This window comes from Oreochromis niloticus, linkage group LG12 (genome assembly GCF_001858045.2).
Source record: "Oreochromis niloticus isolate F11D_XX linkage group LG12, O_niloticus_UMD_NMBU, whole genome shotgun sequence".
Lineage (NCBI taxonomy): Eukaryota > Metazoa > Chordata > Actinopteri > Cichliformes > Cichlidae > Oreochromis > Oreochromis niloticus.
Window position 1 is genome coordinate 2,774,595 of NC_031977.2, and position 20,024 is coordinate 2,794,618.

At 38.5% G+C, this 20,024-nt stretch overlaps 1 protein-coding gene and 3 long non-coding RNA genes across 6 annotated transcripts; 2 read left to right on the forward strand and 2 right to left on the reverse strand.

The window, feature by feature from the left end:
* Positions 1 to 2,139: 2,139 nt before the first annotated feature.
* LOC112841815 (uncharacterized) lies at positions 2,140 to 4,034 on the reverse strand. The gene is made up of 2 exons (XR_003213202.1): positions 3,127 to 4,034; positions 2,140 to 2,774 (listed from the first exon to the last, which is right to left on the reverse strand). It is a non-coding gene; the product is annotated as an uncharacterized LOC112841815 (long non-coding RNA).
* Positions 4,035 to 6,421: 2,387 nt separating this feature from the next.
* Positions 6,422 to 8,618, forward strand: LOC106097078 (uncharacterized). Of its 2 annotated transcripts, none has more exons than XR_003222353.1 (3): positions 6,422 to 6,480; positions 7,120 to 7,252; positions 8,483 to 8,618. It is a non-coding gene; the product is annotated as an uncharacterized LOC106097078 (long non-coding RNA). The 2 variants fall into 2 exon arrangements; XR_001223413.3 differs by lacking the exon at positions 6,422 to 6,480 and adding an exon at positions 6,856 to 6,906.
* Positions 8,619 to 9,553: 935 nt separating this feature from the next.
* On the reverse strand, positions 9,554 to 16,035 carry LOC100694461 (T-box transcription factor TBX2-B). 2 transcript variants are annotated; one of them, XM_025911915.1, is made up of 7 exons: positions 15,526 to 16,035; positions 15,176 to 15,443; positions 14,776 to 14,922; positions 14,614 to 14,690; positions 13,479 to 13,561; positions 11,407 to 11,852; positions 9,554 to 9,897 (listed from the first exon to the last, which is right to left on the reverse strand). In XM_025911915.1, the coding sequence occupies exons 1-7, from the start codon at positions 15,855 to 15,857 to the stop codon at positions 9,586 to 9,588; spliced, it is 1,665 nt and encodes a 554-aa protein (XP_025767700.1). In that variant the 5' UTR covers positions 15,858 to 16,035; the 3' UTR covers positions 9,554 to 9,585. The 2 variants fall into 2 exon arrangements, with proteins under 2 accessions (XP_025767700.1, XP_005464339.1); XM_005464282.4 differs by having other exon boundaries at positions 13,479 to 13,585.
* LOC109204546 (uncharacterized) lies at positions 15,768 to 18,105 on the forward strand. The gene is made up of 3 exons (XR_002064039.2): positions 15,768 to 15,845; positions 17,643 to 17,797; positions 17,910 to 18,105. It is a non-coding gene; the product is annotated as an uncharacterized LOC109204546 (long non-coding RNA).
* Positions 18,106 to 20,024: the final 1,919 nt, after the last annotated feature.

Below are 20,024 nucleotides of genomic sequence, written 5' to 3' on the forward strand. Positions count from 1 at the left end.
CGGCCCCTAATAGGCCCACGGACCGGTACCGGTCCGTGAGTCCTTTGGTACCGTTCCTGCTAGAGTAGAGGCTCCGGTGTGAAATGTATGGTTGTAGTTGTGTGTCTTATTTTGAAAGAACTATTTACGCGTTACCATAGCGACCAGAGAGCATTAAGAAGCAGAGAGGAGGATGTCACTGTCATTGTTGTTGGCGCACAGCTCAAGTCACGTTTATTATTATATTTACAAAATACCACAGTTTCTTTTTTATTCTTTTGTTGTATTTATCCGCGACACCTTAAAGGTCGTTCCCTGAAAATATTGTCTGACATTAAAGTGGTCCGTGGTGCAAAAAAGGTTGGGGACTGCTGCTGTACAGTACAGAATGCGTTTAGCTCGTCGAATTTACATAAATCTTCAATCGCTAGCAGTGTAACTCTGAAGTGCTGTACTGTATGTTTGTAGGTTTTCTCCCAAACAAACACAACAATGCCGACGATACGTTTTGCACCGCCAAAGGCACCTTTTGGTTTCATTCCATAATACTGGACTTATGTTTCTACGAAGGTTTGAACTCTAAGAGTGTTTAAACAAAAGAGAACATTGTGAAAATATTCATGCCTGTCTGAGAAAAGTGTATAAAGCATGTGGTGAGGGGTTTTACAGTCTTAACATCTATAATTGTAAAAAATAAAGTTGGCTACTTCAGGGATTTCACCTACCGCGGGTTATTTTTAGAACGTAACACCAGCGATAAACGAGGGACCGCTGTATTATTAATAGTAGAGTCTGGGACATTTAATTGATTAACATCAACACTGATTATTATGCACTGTTATTTTTGTTCAAGGAGAGCAAAAAATATAAAACTTTCTCTCAGTTTGTTCGTTGCCAAAAATGGCCACTTTTTGTGTATGTTCACAAAATGCTATAAAATGTATATTTCTTAAAACATTTATCTACTTTTACCGACGTGACTCTTTAAAAATCCATCCATCCATCCATCCATTCACTTCCGCTTATCCTTTTCAGGGTTGCGGGGGGCGCTGGAGCCTATCCCAGCTGTCATGGGCGAGAGGCGGGGTACACCCTGGACAGGTCGCCAGTCTGTCGCAGGGCCAACACACAAGGACAGACAACCATTCACACTCACATTCACACCTAGTGACAATTTGGATTATCCAATCAACCTATCCCCACAATAGGTTGATAAAATCCTTTTCATCAAAATCAAAATTGTATTTAAATTTTTTACTCTTTATAGCCAGTTAGGTTATATATTACCATTAACTTTTCAGATAAAACGGTGATAAAGTCCTAACGTTTTCATGAAACTTCCTCCCCCCCCCATCTGAGCATCGGGGAAAAGGCTGTCTTGCAATTGTTGAGGTCACTAGTGTGTGCCCCATTTCTTCCAGGATCACTCTCTTTGTAGGTTTTAGTGGACTCCTAGTACTGTGAAGTGGTTTCATGGTACAAAAGCATTGTATTCCAAGATCTGGGAGATTGTAGAAATGAGCAGTGATGCCCTTCCTACCATCTTTCCAGAAAAATAAGTGATCTGGAAGCTGTTAGGCTTACTTACAGCAGCAGCACTTTCTGCACCTGCATAAACTCCCGGACACATTTACCTACAGTGTTTGTTGCTGTATGTGCTGCAGCTGCAGCTTTGAATTTTTTTATTAATATATATTTTGTTAATATTTTGGCTATGGTGTCTTGTTATGAAATGTACAAGAGTAAAAGTGTTTTTAGCATGTGCTTCAAAGCTAGTGACTGGGAAACTCAAATCTCAATAGCCAGTATCAACAGAAATTCACTGCAGCCTGTGTAATATTTGATGCGTCATAATTTATTTCATTTTATCTTGCAAATACATATTTGCGTTGCAATGTCATGCACAAACACACACAACTATTAGATCCTTAAGATCAAACCTGTGTCATTCTTTTGATCCACTGCAGTGTGGTAGTCAAAAAAAGAAGAAGTGAAGTGGCCACAAATGGCCAGGATAGAGATCAGAGGGTTAATGCGTAAAATGTATAAAAATATTATTGATTACAGGGTAATATATTAATGTTAATATCAACAATAAGCTTTTTACTCTGAAGTTACAAGTATAAACAATGCTGTTGCATTTACACTTAATTTTTTTACTATAAGTATGGACATGGAAACAAGTGGATATTTAATAACACGTTTAACTGGAATTCTGTACACTGAAAAACAAACACATAAAAAACACAAATACGGCCAGTGCCTTCATCTGTCCATTAAATGTCAAATATCGCATTGACCCATAGTCCCTGCTCATCAGCACAAGCTTTTAAAAAGAGCTCCATGTCCTCTGCAAACTGAAAAACAAAGAGGAAGAAGTCCCTCTACACAAAAACACTGCAGATGACAAGCCAGGCAAACATTTATTGATCTGTTTGAATGCCTCCTCATCATGTGAGCCTTGAAGTTTTTTTTCAAGAAGACTAAGACCACAGTGAGGGCGTTTCATTTTCAAGGACTTTCCACAAGCCACAGTTTCATTTAGCACAGAGGGTAGAGCACATGAATGTTCTACCGAAGATTCAGAAAATGGTTTAGATACTGGAGACAAGACATCGAGAGGGAGATGTGGCTCCACGGAGAATGCAGCGGGAGAGAGGCGGGGCTCCTCGGAGAGTGCAGCGAAGAGCAGTCCTGAATGCTGACATGACAATAATTGCCTTGCCATATCCCCACGCTGTATGACTGTCATGTTACAGACAGGGCAGTGAAAGTGCACCGGCATATCATTTTGTCTGTAAGAGAGAAAAAAAAACAAAAAAACAAAAAACAACATGTAATTTAAATGCAGTTGTATAGAATGCAATCAGTTTATCTAACAATCGGATTGTACATATTAACAAAAATATCCAAGCCATCCTCAATAATGAAAGCAAAATGGTATGGATCACAAGAGCTGTCAGGAAATGTGGTGAACAGGAAAAAAAAAATATTTAATGAAAACACACTTTTTTTCTCTTGCTGATGAATTCACTGAACTGTACAATGTGAAAAGCAACTTTTAAGTCAACAAAGAGACTGCAGAAGTGCTGAAAAGAAGAGCATATTTATAACTTTAACTATGAGGTATATTTAATACCAACATACCTTTGAAAGGCAAAGCATTTTTAATGTGTCCATTTATATGCTCCTGACAATAGGGCTGAAAGTGGGGCACAGAGGGCAGTGAAACAGCCAACACGTGGTGCATTACTGCAATTCTGGCTTGGAGGCAGAACTCCAAATTGATATGAGCATCTAAAACAGAGAGAAAAACAGATAAACACCATATACACATTTAAGTTCAGGTTTTAGCAGAAATAACACGTTACAGTTAGCATGTAAGAGATTTGGGAGAAAATTCTTTACAAAAACATAATTTACAAAACACTTTTATTTGTGGCATACGTATCTATTGACATATAACAGACAATTTAACAAAGGCTAACTAATATCTGGGCAATAAAAAAGCAGAACAGAATGGAATAGAGAATATTAGTATTTATACATATATAAACCTCTTTGTGACAAACTTTACAATGTTTTTGCAGGTGGAATGAGAGACATGAATAAAGTGCAATATGCAGTAAATTGAACAATGTGCATTGATGTTACAGATAGTGAAAAGTAGTTCAATAACAAGCAAAAAATAAATACGTTTGAAACTGACCACTAAATGCTAACCAGAGGTGTCAAAAGTACACACACTCCTTACTAAAGTTTAGATAGTTCGGAGGTATGACCGTTGTTGTAACGCTAACGAAGTGCCAACGTAATTAGTGTAAGCAAACTAGCTGATTCCTAAAATTATATAATTATTAACTGCAAATTTATACATGAAAGACTCTGTCCCAACCTTTACGATCCACTTGCAAGATTTCCGCAGTCGATGATCCACGCAGGAACGTATTTCTGCCTACTGTGGAGGTCACGTGTTTCCGGTTACTGTGGAGGTCACGTGTTTCCGGTTACTGTGGAGGTCACGTGTTTCCGGCTACTGTGGAGGTCACGTGTTTCCGGTTACTGTGGAGCTCCACAGTGGCTGATGAAGCCAAAACGTCTCTATCGCCCCCTGGTGTCTGGCTGCAGTATAGGTCATAAACCCCGCCTCCTCCATGTTAGCGGATGGGACTGGGGTCAGACTAAAATAAATTTATTCTCCTTAGATAATTTTTTTCCAAAGATTCTTTCTTTTGTTATCAATAGTTCTCATCGTGCTGATTGATGTCCAAGGGGTCTCCTTTCCCATAAGTTTGATTCTAATTCCTACCGCGGTGATGTTAAATTGGGGTGAAACGTCATCATAGCAGCTTTGACTGACAGCTGCAGTCACGGAGAAACTTGCGTATCTGTGTTCGGGAATAGCAGATAGAGCGTAGGCTCTGAGAGGAGGGCCAGCGTTTACGCTACGAAAACACGACCGAGTGTTTTAACCTGACAGCCTGAGGTGTTCTTCAGTAAACTGGACTACCCGACAGAAGGACCCGAGGCCCCGCTGCACGTTTTCGGTAAGTTAAACGTGTTTGTAAGCTAATCCGTAACTACCGTCCTTAGCTAGCTCCTGAGACCTAGCTAGCTAAAATGAGCACTCGGCTGTCGGGGTTCGTTTAGCTAATCTGTGCAGGTGAATGAATTTACTAAAGAAACGCCCCGGGCTACTCAGTCACTAATTACTGTTACTGCACTTTTATTACAAGTATTATACTGTAAAAGCAACAGGCTGCACCCTGCTGCGGCTCCTGTGCAGAGCTGATTATTAAATATGTGCAAACAACAGCATGTTTTCAGTCTCTTGCCACATCTGTAAAGACAGTAACATCTTTTTTAAAAGCTTGTACTTCAGTAACTCCTCATTAATCAGGAACTATGGATTAAAGTACTGTAGTGTACTGTAATACTGAAAAAAATGTAAGAGAAGAACTTCAGATCCTGAGTGTGTGAGGACAGAAGAATCAGCTTTATTTCAATTTTGAGGGATAAAATTTATATCTGAGTTTGATGGTTCTGTTCTTTGTGATTACAGGAGCTGCCCTCATATTCAGACCTCAGCACCACCCAGTGACAGCAGACAGATCATCCAACATGTTCATATGTTAACTGCAAAATGAACTGATGAAAACAGTACAAAGGTTAAAGTACCACATGTGCTGTCAGTGAAAGCTGCAGCTGTTTTATTGATAAAGTTAAAGACAAAAAAACAAAAAGGTTTAATCACTCATGTAACTGTGTCACTATATATCAGCATTAACAGGACCTCAGTTTGTATCTCAGACCTGCACAGCTTCCGTTTTAAACACTTGATGTACTCACCTGCATGAAGAGCATATGAGATTTTCTCTAACACAATTAAATAAGACCTGATGAAGGTCAAAGGTCGTCACTTGTATGTTGAACTGCAAACTTGTCATCTGGAATTCTTTCACAGTTTTTTGCAGATAGTGTGTTATTTACCATAAAGTGATGCAGAGTTATTCATACCAGAGTAACCAGAGAGGATCATATATTTTTAAATATATAACTTACAGGACTGAATATAATATCTTTATGTAAAAGTCCGGAGCCTCTGGGGAGTATCCGAGTATTTATAACATTACACAAACCAAAGGTCTCCATCACAGTGTTCATGAAATGCTGGGTGTATCCATCTCCTGGGGTGGGCCTACGGAGGAGTGCTGAAGATTTCCCTGTGAGGGAGCTGCTGGTGAAGATCATGAGTCCTGTTTCATCAATGCGATGAGCTTCAGTGTTCCTGGTGTTTCTTAAATGAAGCCTTTTTGAGTGGGTCAACAGAACTTCTGGCACAGGACAGCTGTGATGAAAGAAAGGGAAGAAGTTTCTCCAAACCTCTGGACCCAGGAAACCCAGCTTAGTCCTGATGGTTTCCCTCACTAGTTTCTCTCCAGGGTGAATGTAGCTGTGGATATAATATGGACTCTATTATTAAATGAAAAGAACAAATTAGACTGCACTACTGAAACGTTCTGCTGCCGTTTTTAAAGTCTCCATGTTACCAGGATGTAGAGGGCTCTGAAGATTTAAACAGTTTTAGATCCATTACACTCACAGTCTTATGTTAAAATCTCAAAGGACAGCATTACATTTTTGATATTAACAGTAACTCTGGGCCTCTGTAGAGTGTGCAGATGATCTCATCGCTGTCTAAAAATGGATAAAAAAAAACATAAGAAATGCTGAATCCTTCAATAACACAGACTATTAGAGTAGCACAGGGGTGCCCAATCCTAGTCCTCGAGAGCTACTGTCCTGCAGCTTTTAGATGCATCCCTACTCCAACACAGCTGAATCAAATGGTTTGATGACCTCTTCAGCATGTCATCAAGTTTGGCAAAGGCCTGATAACAAGACATTCATTTGATTCAGGTTTGTTGGAACAAGGATGAATCTAAAAGCTGCAGGACAGTAGCTCTCGAGGACTAGGATTGGGCACCCCTGGAGTAGCAGGTGTGTAGCATCGCTAACTAGCTAGCAACAAGCCTCCAACACAGCGCGTATGCTAGCGGCTAATCTAGCAAACGAATGAACAACAGAGTGATTTTAGAACTATAAGATGATAAGCTGTGTGTCTTTTTTTATAACAGTGACGTGGTTGTATTTACCTTAATTAAACGAGTCGTCAGTAGCGGTAAACCAGCAAAAGAACTGGAGCAGCCGGGCTACGTAAAAAGTGTAGGGGGGCGTGTTTGCGGTCACGTCCAGCGGGTGTGTGGGCGGGAGCGTTACACAGTCGCTCCACCTCAAGTCACTACTGCGCAGACTCTGGCTCCAAATTTGCAAGATGGCAAAATCCCACAAACGGGATATTTTGGCTTCATTTTTGCACAATGGGAGGAGGCGGGGTCGCGTCGTCCATGTTTTCTACAGTCAATGGTCAGTATGTAGAAAACATAATGACAGAGATACAACAGTGCGTGTTTACAGCTATCTGTAAAACACAGTGGAGGCTCTGTCGTGTTTGGGTCTCTATTTCAGCCTGTGGTGTAGGGGACCGTGTCAAAATTGATGGAACACAAAAATAGGGTTCAGATTATCCATGTACTACCAATTGGAGAGGGTCTTATTGGCAACCACTTTGTCTTTCAGCATGACAGGGATCCCAAACACACTGCAGATGCAGTAAAAGCATATAAGGATAGAGCAGGATCATCATGACAGATCCAAGTCAGAATTTTCATCTGGTGTGCCTCCTCAACTCGGATCTGAAAACAAGCTGCAGGTTTGTTTTTAAGTACAAAAAAAATGTATTGGTTTGTTTTGCTAGTGATGCTTGAATGGCTCTACATTGTTTTGTTTTGGGTTTGTTTTGGTTTGTGAACTTAAATTGTTTTATGTGTGTAATATTGTATACGAGTATTGTATTGTATATAGTTAAAGTACTTTTACAACTTTACTACCTGGAATTACGTCAACTGGGGATTGGGGAATCCAATGCAAAGTCCCTTAAACCTGTATTCTATCTGAAGGCCACCAGATGGCAATAGATGTGGTTGTGAAAAAAAACAAACTTCTGGTTCTGTTGAAGTCTAGTGGGAAGTGGCTCTGTCCCAACCTCTGTAAACACTTTCATGCTGGGTTTATCAGTTCATTCCCTCATTTGAATCATGTTGAATAAAAATGAAGTCTTTTTTGTAAATCTTGGTGATATAGTGTTTTAACATGGAGGATTATTTTGTGCAGAAAGACCTGGGTGAACACTGTGGGTAAATGACCTTTGGCTTCCTTTCTCTGTGACCTCAGTAAACACTTCTTTCAGAACATTAGAGGCTAGTTTCATATTCTATTGAATAAAAAATGCATTTCACATTATAAATTATGGTCATTATTAGAGTAAGAAACAAGGATTATCCAGGGCGTGCTCCTGGGCTAATGACTGGTCGATTACAAGTTGTGAGCAGCAAGAAGTCCTGCATGTCTTTATAGAGTCATTAAATCATTATTCATGTAATACATCAGACAGCATATCATTTCAATCATGATCTAAGATGTTATTTATTAACTAATTTACATTTTACATTTCCACAACAAGAATACTAGATGTCAAGGACAGTCAAGCTTCATCAATATTTTAATCAGTATTTAAGAACATGTAAATGTGCTGTTTCAAAGCCAACAAAGTTGGTTAGCAAAGTACTTAGATTTTACCACCATGTAGTATACTGCCCATATAAAATGGGCAAAATCAAAACATCTTCAACAAAGAACCAAAGAACTTCTAAATACTGAAGAAGAGGCACTGAGAGGCACTCATCAGAATGAATTGGGTCCTGTGGAGTTGTTGTCAAAAAAAAAAGTTAATTTTATGAAAATTTTAATGTTTTCAATAGATGAGGTTGAGAGTTAGGATTCCATTTTTTATTTATTTGTTTTTTAATTGTTCTAAAATATATGTATAAGAAACATAAAAAAACCCCTTAAACCTCAACACCAACTACCATTTTGATTTCAGGCATGAAGCAAGCACCACCAAGGATCACCATCATCCACTACAACCAACTGTTTCTCATATGTACATGGAAGTTTCTGTTGTGATTTGAGGACTCTAGACAAGTGGAGGACAAAAGAAGTAGTGGCAGGTCTAAAAGAAGTAATGTCATTAAGATTCATCTACTGTTCTCTGAAGCTTCATCAGATATGATCTGAGTGGAAAGGTGGCTGTCAAAAAATGTATTCTTAAGGAAAAGAAACAAGGAGAAAGGGCTGAGGTGTGCCAAATTAAACAAGAACTAGACTAAAAATCAACAGCCAAAGGTCTCACGGAGTGAGGAATCCAAATTTGGAATTTTTGGTTCATCATTTGTCAGTATGTAGAAAACATAATGACAGAGGTACAATAGCGAGTGTTTACAGCTATCTGTAAAATACAGTGGGGGCTCTGTCATGGTTTGGGTCTCAGTTTCAGCCTGTGGTGCATTGGACCATGTTAAAATTGATGGAACACAGAAAAGAGGGTTCAGATTATCATCCGCCATGCACAACCAACTGGAGAGGGTCTAATTAGCTAACCACTTTGTTTTTCAGCATGACACACTGTAGATGCAGTAAAAGGCTCAAGTCTTTTAGACAGTGGTGTACACTTACATTTGGGGTCAGCAAGAGGTGAGACAGAGAATACAGATCTCCACTGAGTGGTTATCAGATTCTGATTACAAATGCAAAACAAATGTATTTAGATTTATGTTCTTTGGAGGGGAAAACTAACAAATGTAGACAACTCACATTGTTTCAAACATTATGTTGATGTATTTTACTTTCGTTATTTGGCAAAAACTCATTCACAAAGCAACACGAACCTGCATTAAGGAGGCATTAGTTAAGCACATAATGCATCAGACAGCAGAGTTTCAATAAAAACACACCCTAGTATATTGTAGGGTGTATTTTGTTGTAATGAAAAGTCTTTGTTACCTGTTCATCAAAGCGGCTGATGACTTGTGAGATACACAACCTTTCCTTATGAGTTTAAAACAGCACCAAATAAGGAATATAGAAGGTTTTGGAAACAATCTCAACAGTCCACATGCAGGGACACTAACAAACAGTAGAACCCCCTCACAGGTCAGTAGACTCCCACTGTTCTTTACTTATCCTGGCTCCAGTCACTTCCTGCTCTGTTAAAGTCTTTTCCTCCATCTTAGGCTGTGTAAGCCAATCTGGGGTGAGATATTTGAAACTGCCACTTGCTGCAGGAACAAATGAAAATATTGCCGGAGAGGAGAAGTAATCCCGACTGCGGATGCTTGGACAGCCTCTGAAATCCAATCCGGACTGGCCTTGTGGGTTGAGGTAGTGGGCCGATGTTGCTAAGAAGCTGGAGTTAGGATAAAACAGAAATCCTCCAAAGTGTGAAAGGCTCATCAGGTCCTGATAACAAGAATAAGATAGATAGAAAAGATTATCCGAGGATTGTGGACGGCAAAAGCCCAGGTCAAGTGTGGTTTTCAGTCCTGAAAGACTGAAAAAAACCTACAACATACGTAATGCTCTAGCAGTGTAAATACATTACTTGATTATTTATTGTATTGTGTGTTATTTTCAAAAACCTAAAAGTATGATTGATCAAGTAATAATAGGAATGGCTTTCATTTTAGTGTTAATTAAAAAAAAAAAAAATCAAAGAATTCCTACTTGTACTTGTCTACTGATTTAGCCTGGAGTACATGTTACAGCTATATAGAGTATCTATATAGCCACATTTATTTTAAATAGAAAACTCTGCAAATCCCTTCAGAGACCGTTTGAAAATACTAAACTAAGGCATATCCACAGCCTCTGGAAACTTCAGGTAAGAAGGCAGTTCAAACAATATGAACTTAAAGTAAAAAAAATACAGATGAAGACAATTTTCTCAGTTATCTATAGCATGAGTTAAAAATAAAACATGAGGGTACTTAAAGAATGTGAAAGCAGACACATTCTTCATTGAACTTGCAAGTAATTATACTGTAATTTCTTTAAAATAATCCTCCTGATTTGAGGAAAAATACTATTTTTTTCTTTAAAATTATGAACAACGTCCATCCATCCATTCTCTTCTACCTATCCTTTTCAGGGTTGCAGGGCAAAGGAGGGGGTGGGGTGTCTAATATGCACAACTATGAGCAACATTTTTATAAAAATTTTACAACTTTGAAAATAAAATCTGACATTCTACTTTTCTGCTCTTCACTACATTAAATAATGGGCTATATTTACTTAAATTAGGATAAATAATGAGACCACAGTGAGGTAACACACTAGTTGACAGTGAGTTATCCTTTCCAACCTTTAAGGTTCCTGTGCAGACAAACCAGCTATAGATGTTGTTAAAACATAACCAGTGCTGTGTCCTTTGTGTTTCTTTTAGTATTTAATGTGGAATGTGCCAGTCTGTACATATATGACCGGTCAGAAAGACTGGCTTCAAAAAATTGCAGTCACATGAGGGTCACAGCGCCTCTCTCCAGTCTTTGGAAATACATTCTTTGGAAATGCTGTTGCATTTTTTTAACAGATATAAGACTTGTTGTGCATTCTGGGTAGTAAGAACCTTAAAAACATGACCAATGGAAAATGCACTAAATTTCTCTATAAAAAACATTATTTGTGCTTCATGTAGTTGAATGAAAGTAAAAAAAGATAAGTGAATAAAGTATAAGTTAACAGTTAAAATTGGCTAAATCTGGACTTTTTACAACAATAATAAGTATTAAAACACACCATTCTTTAAGTTTTATTACTAATAATACTTGCTATGTTCTAAGTCTCATCATGTAAGCCTTAATGCCTCACTTTGACAGGCACTTAAAGGCTATGGGTGCCCTAATGGTTTTCTGAGGTTATGCAGAAGTCATTTGATATATCTTCCAAATTATGTCTTGTGTTGCTGTGTACCTGTGCCATTGCATGTTGTTGATTAATAGGAAGAGGAGTCAGCGCTGGACTCAATCCACATGGTACTACTCTGTCCATGTTGGCACAGCTGTGCCAGGTGTTCAGCCGAGATGAGTGGAAAAAGCCATTTGAGACACTGGGATCCCACAGATATCTGTTTAATTCTGGAGAATAAGCACAGCTGTATGCAAAACCGGTGGAGACATCAGACAGTTGTTCCGTCTTTGCATCTTGTTTCTGGCAGCGATTTGCTTGGTCAGTTGTTAGGCTGCTGACATGGTTTTGTCCGAGGTCCACATCTTTGTGGATCCTGGCTGTAGTCTGCATGGTTGCTTCTGTGATGGAAACCTTTGGCTGTGGTTCTTTTTCCTGGTGTGTTTCACACATCTCTTCTCCAGGAAGCTCCTCAGAATTTGTGTCCTTATCACTGTCACTCTCATGGGGATCTTGCAAAACCAAAATAAACAACCCCCCCCCACCACCACCAAAAAAGAAGTTAAGGCAAAAGTTAGCTTTTGATTCAGGTCCACAGATTTGCTTATGCTCAATGACTTGAGAGGGTGTGTGTGTGGGTGTGTGTTTGTGTGTGGTTTAGAAATTTTGATCAATTTCTAACTATTTTGTGGACCAAGTAAGCCCAATTCAGAAATCTAATTTCACAATACACTGAACACAAACAACATGTTAAATCAAATTAGTCACTTTGACATAATCAGTACTAGTTTCTGAAGTTTACTTGTGTATACTGTGTTATATGTACTTTTTGTATGCATACATCACAGTATAATTCTGTATAATTTGATTATTTGGACAAAACATTTCTGCATTTGCAATCAAAGCCAAACAGGTGATTATTACTGACTAACTTCAAACCCTTAATATAGTACTGCTGTGATCAACCTTTCAGTTATGCTGCATTAGATTAAGACTTTTTCTAATGTGGTTTATGGTTTATTTTTTGTGTCACCAAGAACACTGTGCTAAAAGGCTGCCATTCCTGTAGCAGTCAATGACTCCCGATCAGCGTTCATATTCACGCTTGTTCAAATGTCAGTAAAACTCCATCATATGGGGCAATGTCAGATCACTGTCTTAACGCAGCCTATAAATATTAAATACAGGTTAAAAAAAAAATATAGGTCACTCATATACAAAGTTAGTTTAGCAAAAATAATTTAAGTTAAAATATGTTTAACTTAAAATGTACTTATTTTTTTTAATCTTCTATTAAGTGTATATATACTGAGTTTGTAAATACTACACACTCAAAATAAACAAGTCAGTATAAACCCACTCTCTTAAGTTAAGGTTACTTACAAGTTTTGAGGGTATAATTTTTTAACTACTACCACCAACTTATCAAATTTTACACTGCACAGTTTCTATTCTGATTACATTTTATTTACTTTTATATTAGAAACAATCAAAGTTGCAGTAAGTTGTGGGGCTTAATCACTTTGTTAGCACAGATAGGATCCTGCAGAGTGAAGTTCTGGGCATTGTCAGGACAAACAAGCAGAGCAAAATTACTGAGGACCTGTCTCTTTTTTTAATTCAGCATGTAAATTCAGCAAAAGTACTGGGCTACACCTCTTAATGTTTGAATTCAGCTGTGTTCAGGCCCATTTCCACAGTTGTATAAAATTATGCAGACTCCTTTGTGAAAGAATGGGTCATTCTAAAGAGCTCAATGAAATCCAGCATGGTACTGTAACAGAAAAGCACTGTTGCAACAAGTCAGTTTGTGAACCAACACTCTGCTGACTCAGTAACTGCAGACTTCCAGACCTCTTCCGGTATTAACATCAGCACAAAAACTGTTCACCAAGAGCTTCATAGCAGGGCTGAGCAGCTCCTTTAGGTGTAATGTGTAGGTAGCCCAGTACTTTTTTCCATATTGTATTAACAAAATTAAAATACTACGAAAACTGTGAAAAGTCAACGGAAATCAGGATCATCTATCACGTTTTTACACCCTTTTTCTTAGTTCTGTAATTTTTTGTGTGTTTTATAGTGTAGAGGTTACACTGACATTATGAATACTGTGCGGGTGAAGTGGTGAATTCGCTCACCTGAAGACCTGGAATCGTGTGATTGCTGTGGAGAGTCTTTTACAGGTTCGTGTTTCACATCAGTCAGCTGTGTCTCTTTAGACCTGTGGGATGAATGTTGTAGTTTCCTGATATAACCAAGAAAAACACAATAAGAAGAAAAAAGGTCACCTGTATCACTGCTGAGTAATACTGACTTGTGGGAGTTTTGTTCAAACTGACATTACTTTGGTGTTCGGTCATAAAAAAAACTGAACTGGTTCCACAGTTTTGTTCTGTTTTTAACTCAGAAGCTCAGAAACAGATTTTATGTGTGAAGTTTGGCGTCCTAGAGTGCAAGAGACAAATTTGACCTTTTTTAATGGGAATCTGAAATTTATAGTAATATTCTGTAAACAAGATTAGTGGCTTACTGGGAAAAAAAGTTCTTCTAAAGTAACATTAATTTTTTTTTTTTTTTACAAATACTGATGGCTGCAGTTACCACACTGAGGCCAAAGTGTCTGTGTTTTTTCAAGAAATGTGGGAATGTTAGCAGTGAGTTTATAATTATACACTGTGATTACTTCATAAGGTTTTAAATTCACATTTGACTCCTCTAGTAGTAAAAAGAAGTGTCACAGCTACCTGGATTTATTTTTTTTTAGTAGAGAACACTCTGAAATGTAATTTCCAGTTGAGAAATTAAAACTGTACAAACAAATTAGGATAAATAACACACAAAAAAATACACTTGAGGAAATTTTGTTTTGGTGTCTTTGTAGATTACGGCTATGGTCCTGATTTAAAAAAGAAGACATTTGTATTTTCCTAGATGTCTCTAGGAAAGAATGAAAAAAAAGTGTCCATAATGCTAAAAGTAAAATTAATTGATAACTATGATTGCTGCTTTAACTTTGTTTGAGAAAAAACAAAGTTATATTGGCACGATAATGTTTCATTTTTTAATATCATTGTTATCACCAATACATATGTAATAGTGACACACTTGTGCATTTTTTGGAGATAATTTTCATTTACTCCTTTTTGTACTTCTACACAACCACAACCACAAAAAAGGTACCGCAGGGTTTTGTTTCATATAGAAACAAACATGTATATAGTATTTTCTTTTTTCGTAACTAAATGACTGAGTAACTTATAAGAAATAACTTGCCTCTTCTCTCTCCTTCCATTGCCAGTATCTCGGAATCCCTTGGCGAAAGGATTGTTGTCTATTTTCAGCTGTGTGATCTAATATTTGATACAAAAGAAACATTTCTTTATGATTGCAGACTCAAAGTCTTCGCCTTCCTTTCCACTTTGTTCAATTCCTTACCTTGTCATTCTGGTAAGCTGTAACTGCGATGAATTCAGTCTCAGAGAACACATATGTCCTAAAAGTGCAGTAAGGCAGCGTTAGGATGTCATGTGCCTTTACTATATGAAACCTGGGCTGGTACTTGTGCATCGAGTTGAGAATTGTCTGCAAATTAAAAGAATTAGAAAAACTCAAAATTGGAAGCATATAGCAAAAATAAAATGAAAGTGTTATTAACACTTTTAAGTGAAAACTATTTCCCAGCATCCCCAAGCTACTTTACGCATTGAGTGAATTTACTGTATTACTGTGTTATTGCTCACTAAAAGGCCATAAACAGCACGTCTTGATGCGCTCTTTGACAGCATGGTGGTTGTTCAAAGCTGCCTTTAAAACAAAGTCTTAGGTGAAAACTTACAAATCCATGCTTGTCTGATATGTTGTTGGTTAGTTTCAGCTTGTGGAAGTTGACCACTTTCGACATCCACTGCTCTCCAGTAGCCGGACTGTCCGGGTGGATGTACATGCGTTTGGGCATCTCGGGGTCCGCCTTGCCCGCCACCATCCATCGCGAGTTATGGAATTTATATCTACAGTCATCAGCTGCCACGATGTCCATGAGGAGAATATATTTGGCTTTTCTGTCCATCCCCGTGCACCTGGCCCTGAGCGGCGGAAACATACGTCTGCGAGAAGAAGAAGAAACAGTGACAGGAAGCACACATTCATCAACACCTTTCCATTAATGCGTAAATGTTATAAAATTACCTCCCAGATTTTGTAATGACCATTTCTGTTCCGCATTTGTGGAACTGTCTCCAAAGCTCACTGGCTTCCAAATAAAGTTTGGGCTCATCTTCTGCTGTTTCCTCGATTTCCACAAGTTCATGAGACCGAGAAAATACCGCAGAGCGCTCCGGCGGAGATGTGCGAAGGATCGGATCTACGATGGTATCCAGGCTTCGGTTTGACGGTCCTCCCGTGGATGCAACTGGGAACAGAGTGAATCCGGACAGGACAGTCGCGCGGGGAGCCGCATCTCCTCCTGGAAAAGTTTGAGGCACCTCTGCTGAGACGCACAGCTCAGAGTAAGTGCGCATGGTTTCCAAAGAGAAACTTTATTAGCAGGATTTTACACTTTTACACAAAATAAAAAAGTGGCACATTAAAAAAAAAAAATCAGCAAAACGTGTTAGAGGAAATAGCTGTTATACTTGTTTTTCAGCCAAAGGTCCACTGCTCTCTAATGCCTCCCAGCTTGTGTCGAAGCCGATTTGCTTATTGACACGTTTGAACTTCTTGCGACACTCGGCAGTGGGTGGGGTTTATTTTATGTGGAGGAAAGTGCTGTCCTAAGTTGAGTGAAATTCAACTTTATTAATCACAAAACAAAACAGCCCATTACACACGTACAACACTGAGACATACAAATAACCCCGGCTTGGCTCGCTTTAAAATTCTTCTTCTTATTATTATTTTTTTAAAGTTGCCATTTATAATACAGCACCAATATCCAACATTACCATAAATATGAAATTACTAAAAGTTTCAATAAAAATTACAATTATTTTTTAAAACCTATTTTCTTATTTTAACACAAATACAGCTCTGACACAGGAGCAAAAAAGTATTTGAGACACTAAATTGAGTGTATTTATTTGTGATTTACAGTTACCCTAATCACGTTATCATTTCTATAAAATTATATTTAAATCATAGCATTTTCCCCGTATTGGGGTTAACTTGAAGAATTTCAGAGGTTAAAAAGGGGGATTAACAGGTTAAGAACCCCATACTGGATCTGTGAGATCGCATCTTCTGTAAATGATCATTTATGAGAAGTAACATACATACACACAAAAAAAAATTCTAAACCTTGACTTACAAGAGAACTCTTTTGTTTCATTTGTTTTATTCTCTGTTTGAGTTTGACAGGTTTTGTACTTGAGGGTGTGATTTGTCCATAGACTGTATAAAACTGGTTTCTGGGCTTCCATTTTGAAGCTTCAGTGTTGCCTCAACATTTGGTCAAATTTGGACCAGAAGGTGGAGAGCTATTAGATGTCAGCTAATTATATGGGTACAGCACACACACACACACACACACACACACACACACACACACACACACACCCAGATGAACAACAACACATGATATAATGAGATATTACAACGTGCTGTCTATTAAGTACACCCATGATTCAATAGTTTTCAGAACCACCTGTTTCAGTTCATTGAGGTTTTCAGGCATTTGCTTATGCACAGCTCTCTTAAAGTCCCAGCACTGCATTTCATTTGGTTTTAGGTCTGGATTTTGATTGGACCATAGCAACACTTTTTTTTTCTTTCTTTTTCAGCAGTTTGTTGGAGATTAGCTGATGTCCTTGGGGGTCATCGTCATGTGACATGACTCAATTTTTACCAAGCTTCAGCTGTTGGACAGACAGCCTCACATGTAACTCTAGAATACTTTGGTATACAAAGGAGTTCATGGTGACTGCAAGGTGCTGAGGTGCAAAATAAACCCAGATTATCCCACTTCCACCACTGTGCTTGAAAGTTGCTATGACGTGTTTGTGCTGATAGGCTGTTCTGTCACAGTCCAGCACTGGGTTGTTCCTTTGGTCTGTGGTGGAGACTTTGTTTTCCTGCCTTTCAGCCACTGTACCTGCTTCCCATCAACCTCACCAGGAGCAGTATATATGAACCAACTTGAGCTTTCATTTCTCACCAAATTGTCAAACTCCACAGTATTATAATCAGAATTACCATACTGAGGAGGTTTGATTGTATTATTGGTCTTTGCCAGCTTTGGTGCAGCTTTAGTGTGTTTTTCGAGTGCTTAAGTTTGCATTCTTCTGTCTCCTTCTCCTGTGTGGCTGAAGGGCATCCTTGCAACCAGATTCGTTCTCCTGTTTCAGCCAAATTGGTCCCTTCTGCTGGAAAATAACTCCTGGATAACTTACTCCAGTCATCATCTGCCTGTCCACCCTTCAGTGTTTTCCAGTGGCTTCAAGGAGCAAGCCAGTGGCGCTCTCAGGTACAACTGACTTTTTAAAACAAGTTTAGATAAGCTATATTCTGGATCAATACGTACCATAGCTCCACAGTATGTAAACTACCTGGACTGACTCACCTTTTCATTCTTCCAGAGTCTCAGACTCCCCTGGCTGGCACATTTTCTTGAATCATAAACTTGTGACGTTCATTCTTCTAAATCACTTTTTGTAAATAAACCAGTTTCAGTATGAAACAGTCTGTCTCAGATCCTGCATTAGAGTTCACTTTAAACTACTGCCACCACCTTGTTTGTCTTTTGCCAAATGTGAAAACAATTGTGGCCCAGCATTTCCACTTAGGCTTGAATGTCCGAAGGACATTGTTCCAGAAGTCTTGTGGTTTATTCAGATTAAAAACTTCTTAAACCTAAACTGTGTTGCCATGTTCTTTTTAAGGCTTTCTCCTGGCAGCCCCTCCAAACAACCCATGCTTGTTCAGTCTTTTTTCCATTGTACTGTCATGAACTTTTTAAAATTCAGCATGCTAATAGAGGCCCGTAGAGTTGAAGATGTAGCTCTTGAGTTTTTGAAGCATTGCACAGACTGACTTTGGGATGAATTTGCTGGGTGATCCATTCCATGGAAGATTGGCAGCTGTGTTAAATGTTTTCCACTTCAAGGCACCAGAAAACTGTCAAAACGTCTGATTTTATAAAGCTGGTCACGCTTGCTACAGATGAATTAATTAAGTGCATTTGATTATCAGCTCCTGGTTGATACTTAACTTAATTCATATGAAAGCAGTATACATGTAGTTAGTTTTTCACTCATTGCTTTTGCATTTTGCTCATTTTTCTGTCATATACATAATAACAAAGTGTAATATGTTTATCTGAGGACCCGATAAGGACCAGATGATGTTTGATTATGTCCTCATACAGAAAAACCTCATAATTGAATTGATTATACCGCTCAAATAGTGCAAACAGCTAAATAAATAATAATAATAATTATTATTATTATTAAAAACCAACAACTGGACTTGCCAAAACTGTAGCACAAACTTCTTAGACAAACTGTACTGCGCAGCAGGCCATATTATTTTCAGGTATTCCATTAAAATGCTCCAAAAGGCACCAATAACACAAACCCAGTGGAGAGGTCCAGTTCAGTGACCCTGATTAGTGGACATGAGGCTTAGCAGATCGCTACCAGCTACAATTGCCTGTATCTGGACACCTGTCAATCAAAGAGGCTTTTGAGGCTCTCTTTTTTTTTTTTTTTTCTTTGGTACTTCCATATTGGTTTTATTTGTCAGCTCTATGATTTGTCCATTCAGCCTTTTTGTTTTTTACATTGTAGTGTAAAATCCACCTACTAATTAGAAGGTTGGTTGTTCGATCCTCGTCTGCTCCAGTCTGCATGCCAAATATCCCTACGAGATACTAACCCCAAGTTCCTCTCCAATGCATCCACTGGAGTATGAATGTGTGTGACTGTTAAACTGAAGCACTTATGGAGAAAGCATAGAAAAAAAGTGCTTGTGTGAATGTGTGTGAATGGGTGAATGAGGTAAGTTGTGTAAAGCGCTTTGAGTGCTCAGATAGAGTAGAAAAGTGTTAAAAGAACCAGTCCATTTACCATTTTGAGTGATAAGCCCAAAAAGCCTGCATCTATTCATTTGTGCTTTCCTCATGTTTTCTGCTGCTTCATGCACTGTTTCTGTTAGGTTTTTGTTTTGTTTTTTAGCTCCGGAGAAATTGGAAACGCATCCCTACAGTGGCACCCTATATTAGCGCCACAGACAGTGAGCTACTTGATCAATCTAGTTTTAAAAACCAGAAAGGCAAGTACCTCAGACATGCCATAAAGGTTATCAGTGGAAGTTTCTTCAACAGGTCAGGGAGCATGAAGGACTGCATAATGTCTTTGTAGGTGCCAGTGAATGCACGGTCCTGACAGTGAACCCTGAAGGTGAAAAGGTGTTGGGAGAGGAGCTCTCTAGATGGCATCATAAATGCCTTTTGATAAAGCAAACACTGACATGGCTTCTAGTCTTTGAAAAGGGAATATTCCAGAACATAGTGCTCAAAACACTAAAACACTGAAGTGTTTCTATGAAGAAAAAAGTCAACACTTTTATCATTGCTGTGTGTGTTGCTGTGTCTTATAGTGGGCCTCGGTGTCTGAAATAAACTGTTTTAGCTCTCGTCTCTTTGAGCTCATTTTCTTCCAACTGTCTCCCCTCGCCAACAGAAGGTTTAAACC

Coding starts and splice junctions, on each gene's coding strand:
- LOC100694461 (XM_005464282.4), bottom strand. CDS start 15,857: ATGCGCACTTACTCTGAGCTGTGCGTCTCAGCAGAGGTGCCTCAAACT. Junction 14,923..15,175: donor TATCAGACAAGCATGGATTT/GTAAGTTTTCAC, acceptor TTTAATTTGCAG/ACAATTCTCAACTCGATGCA. Junction 13,586..14,613: donor AATGGAAGGAGAGAGAAGAG/GCAAGTTATTTC, acceptor TGGTTATATCAG/GAAACTACAACATTCATCCC.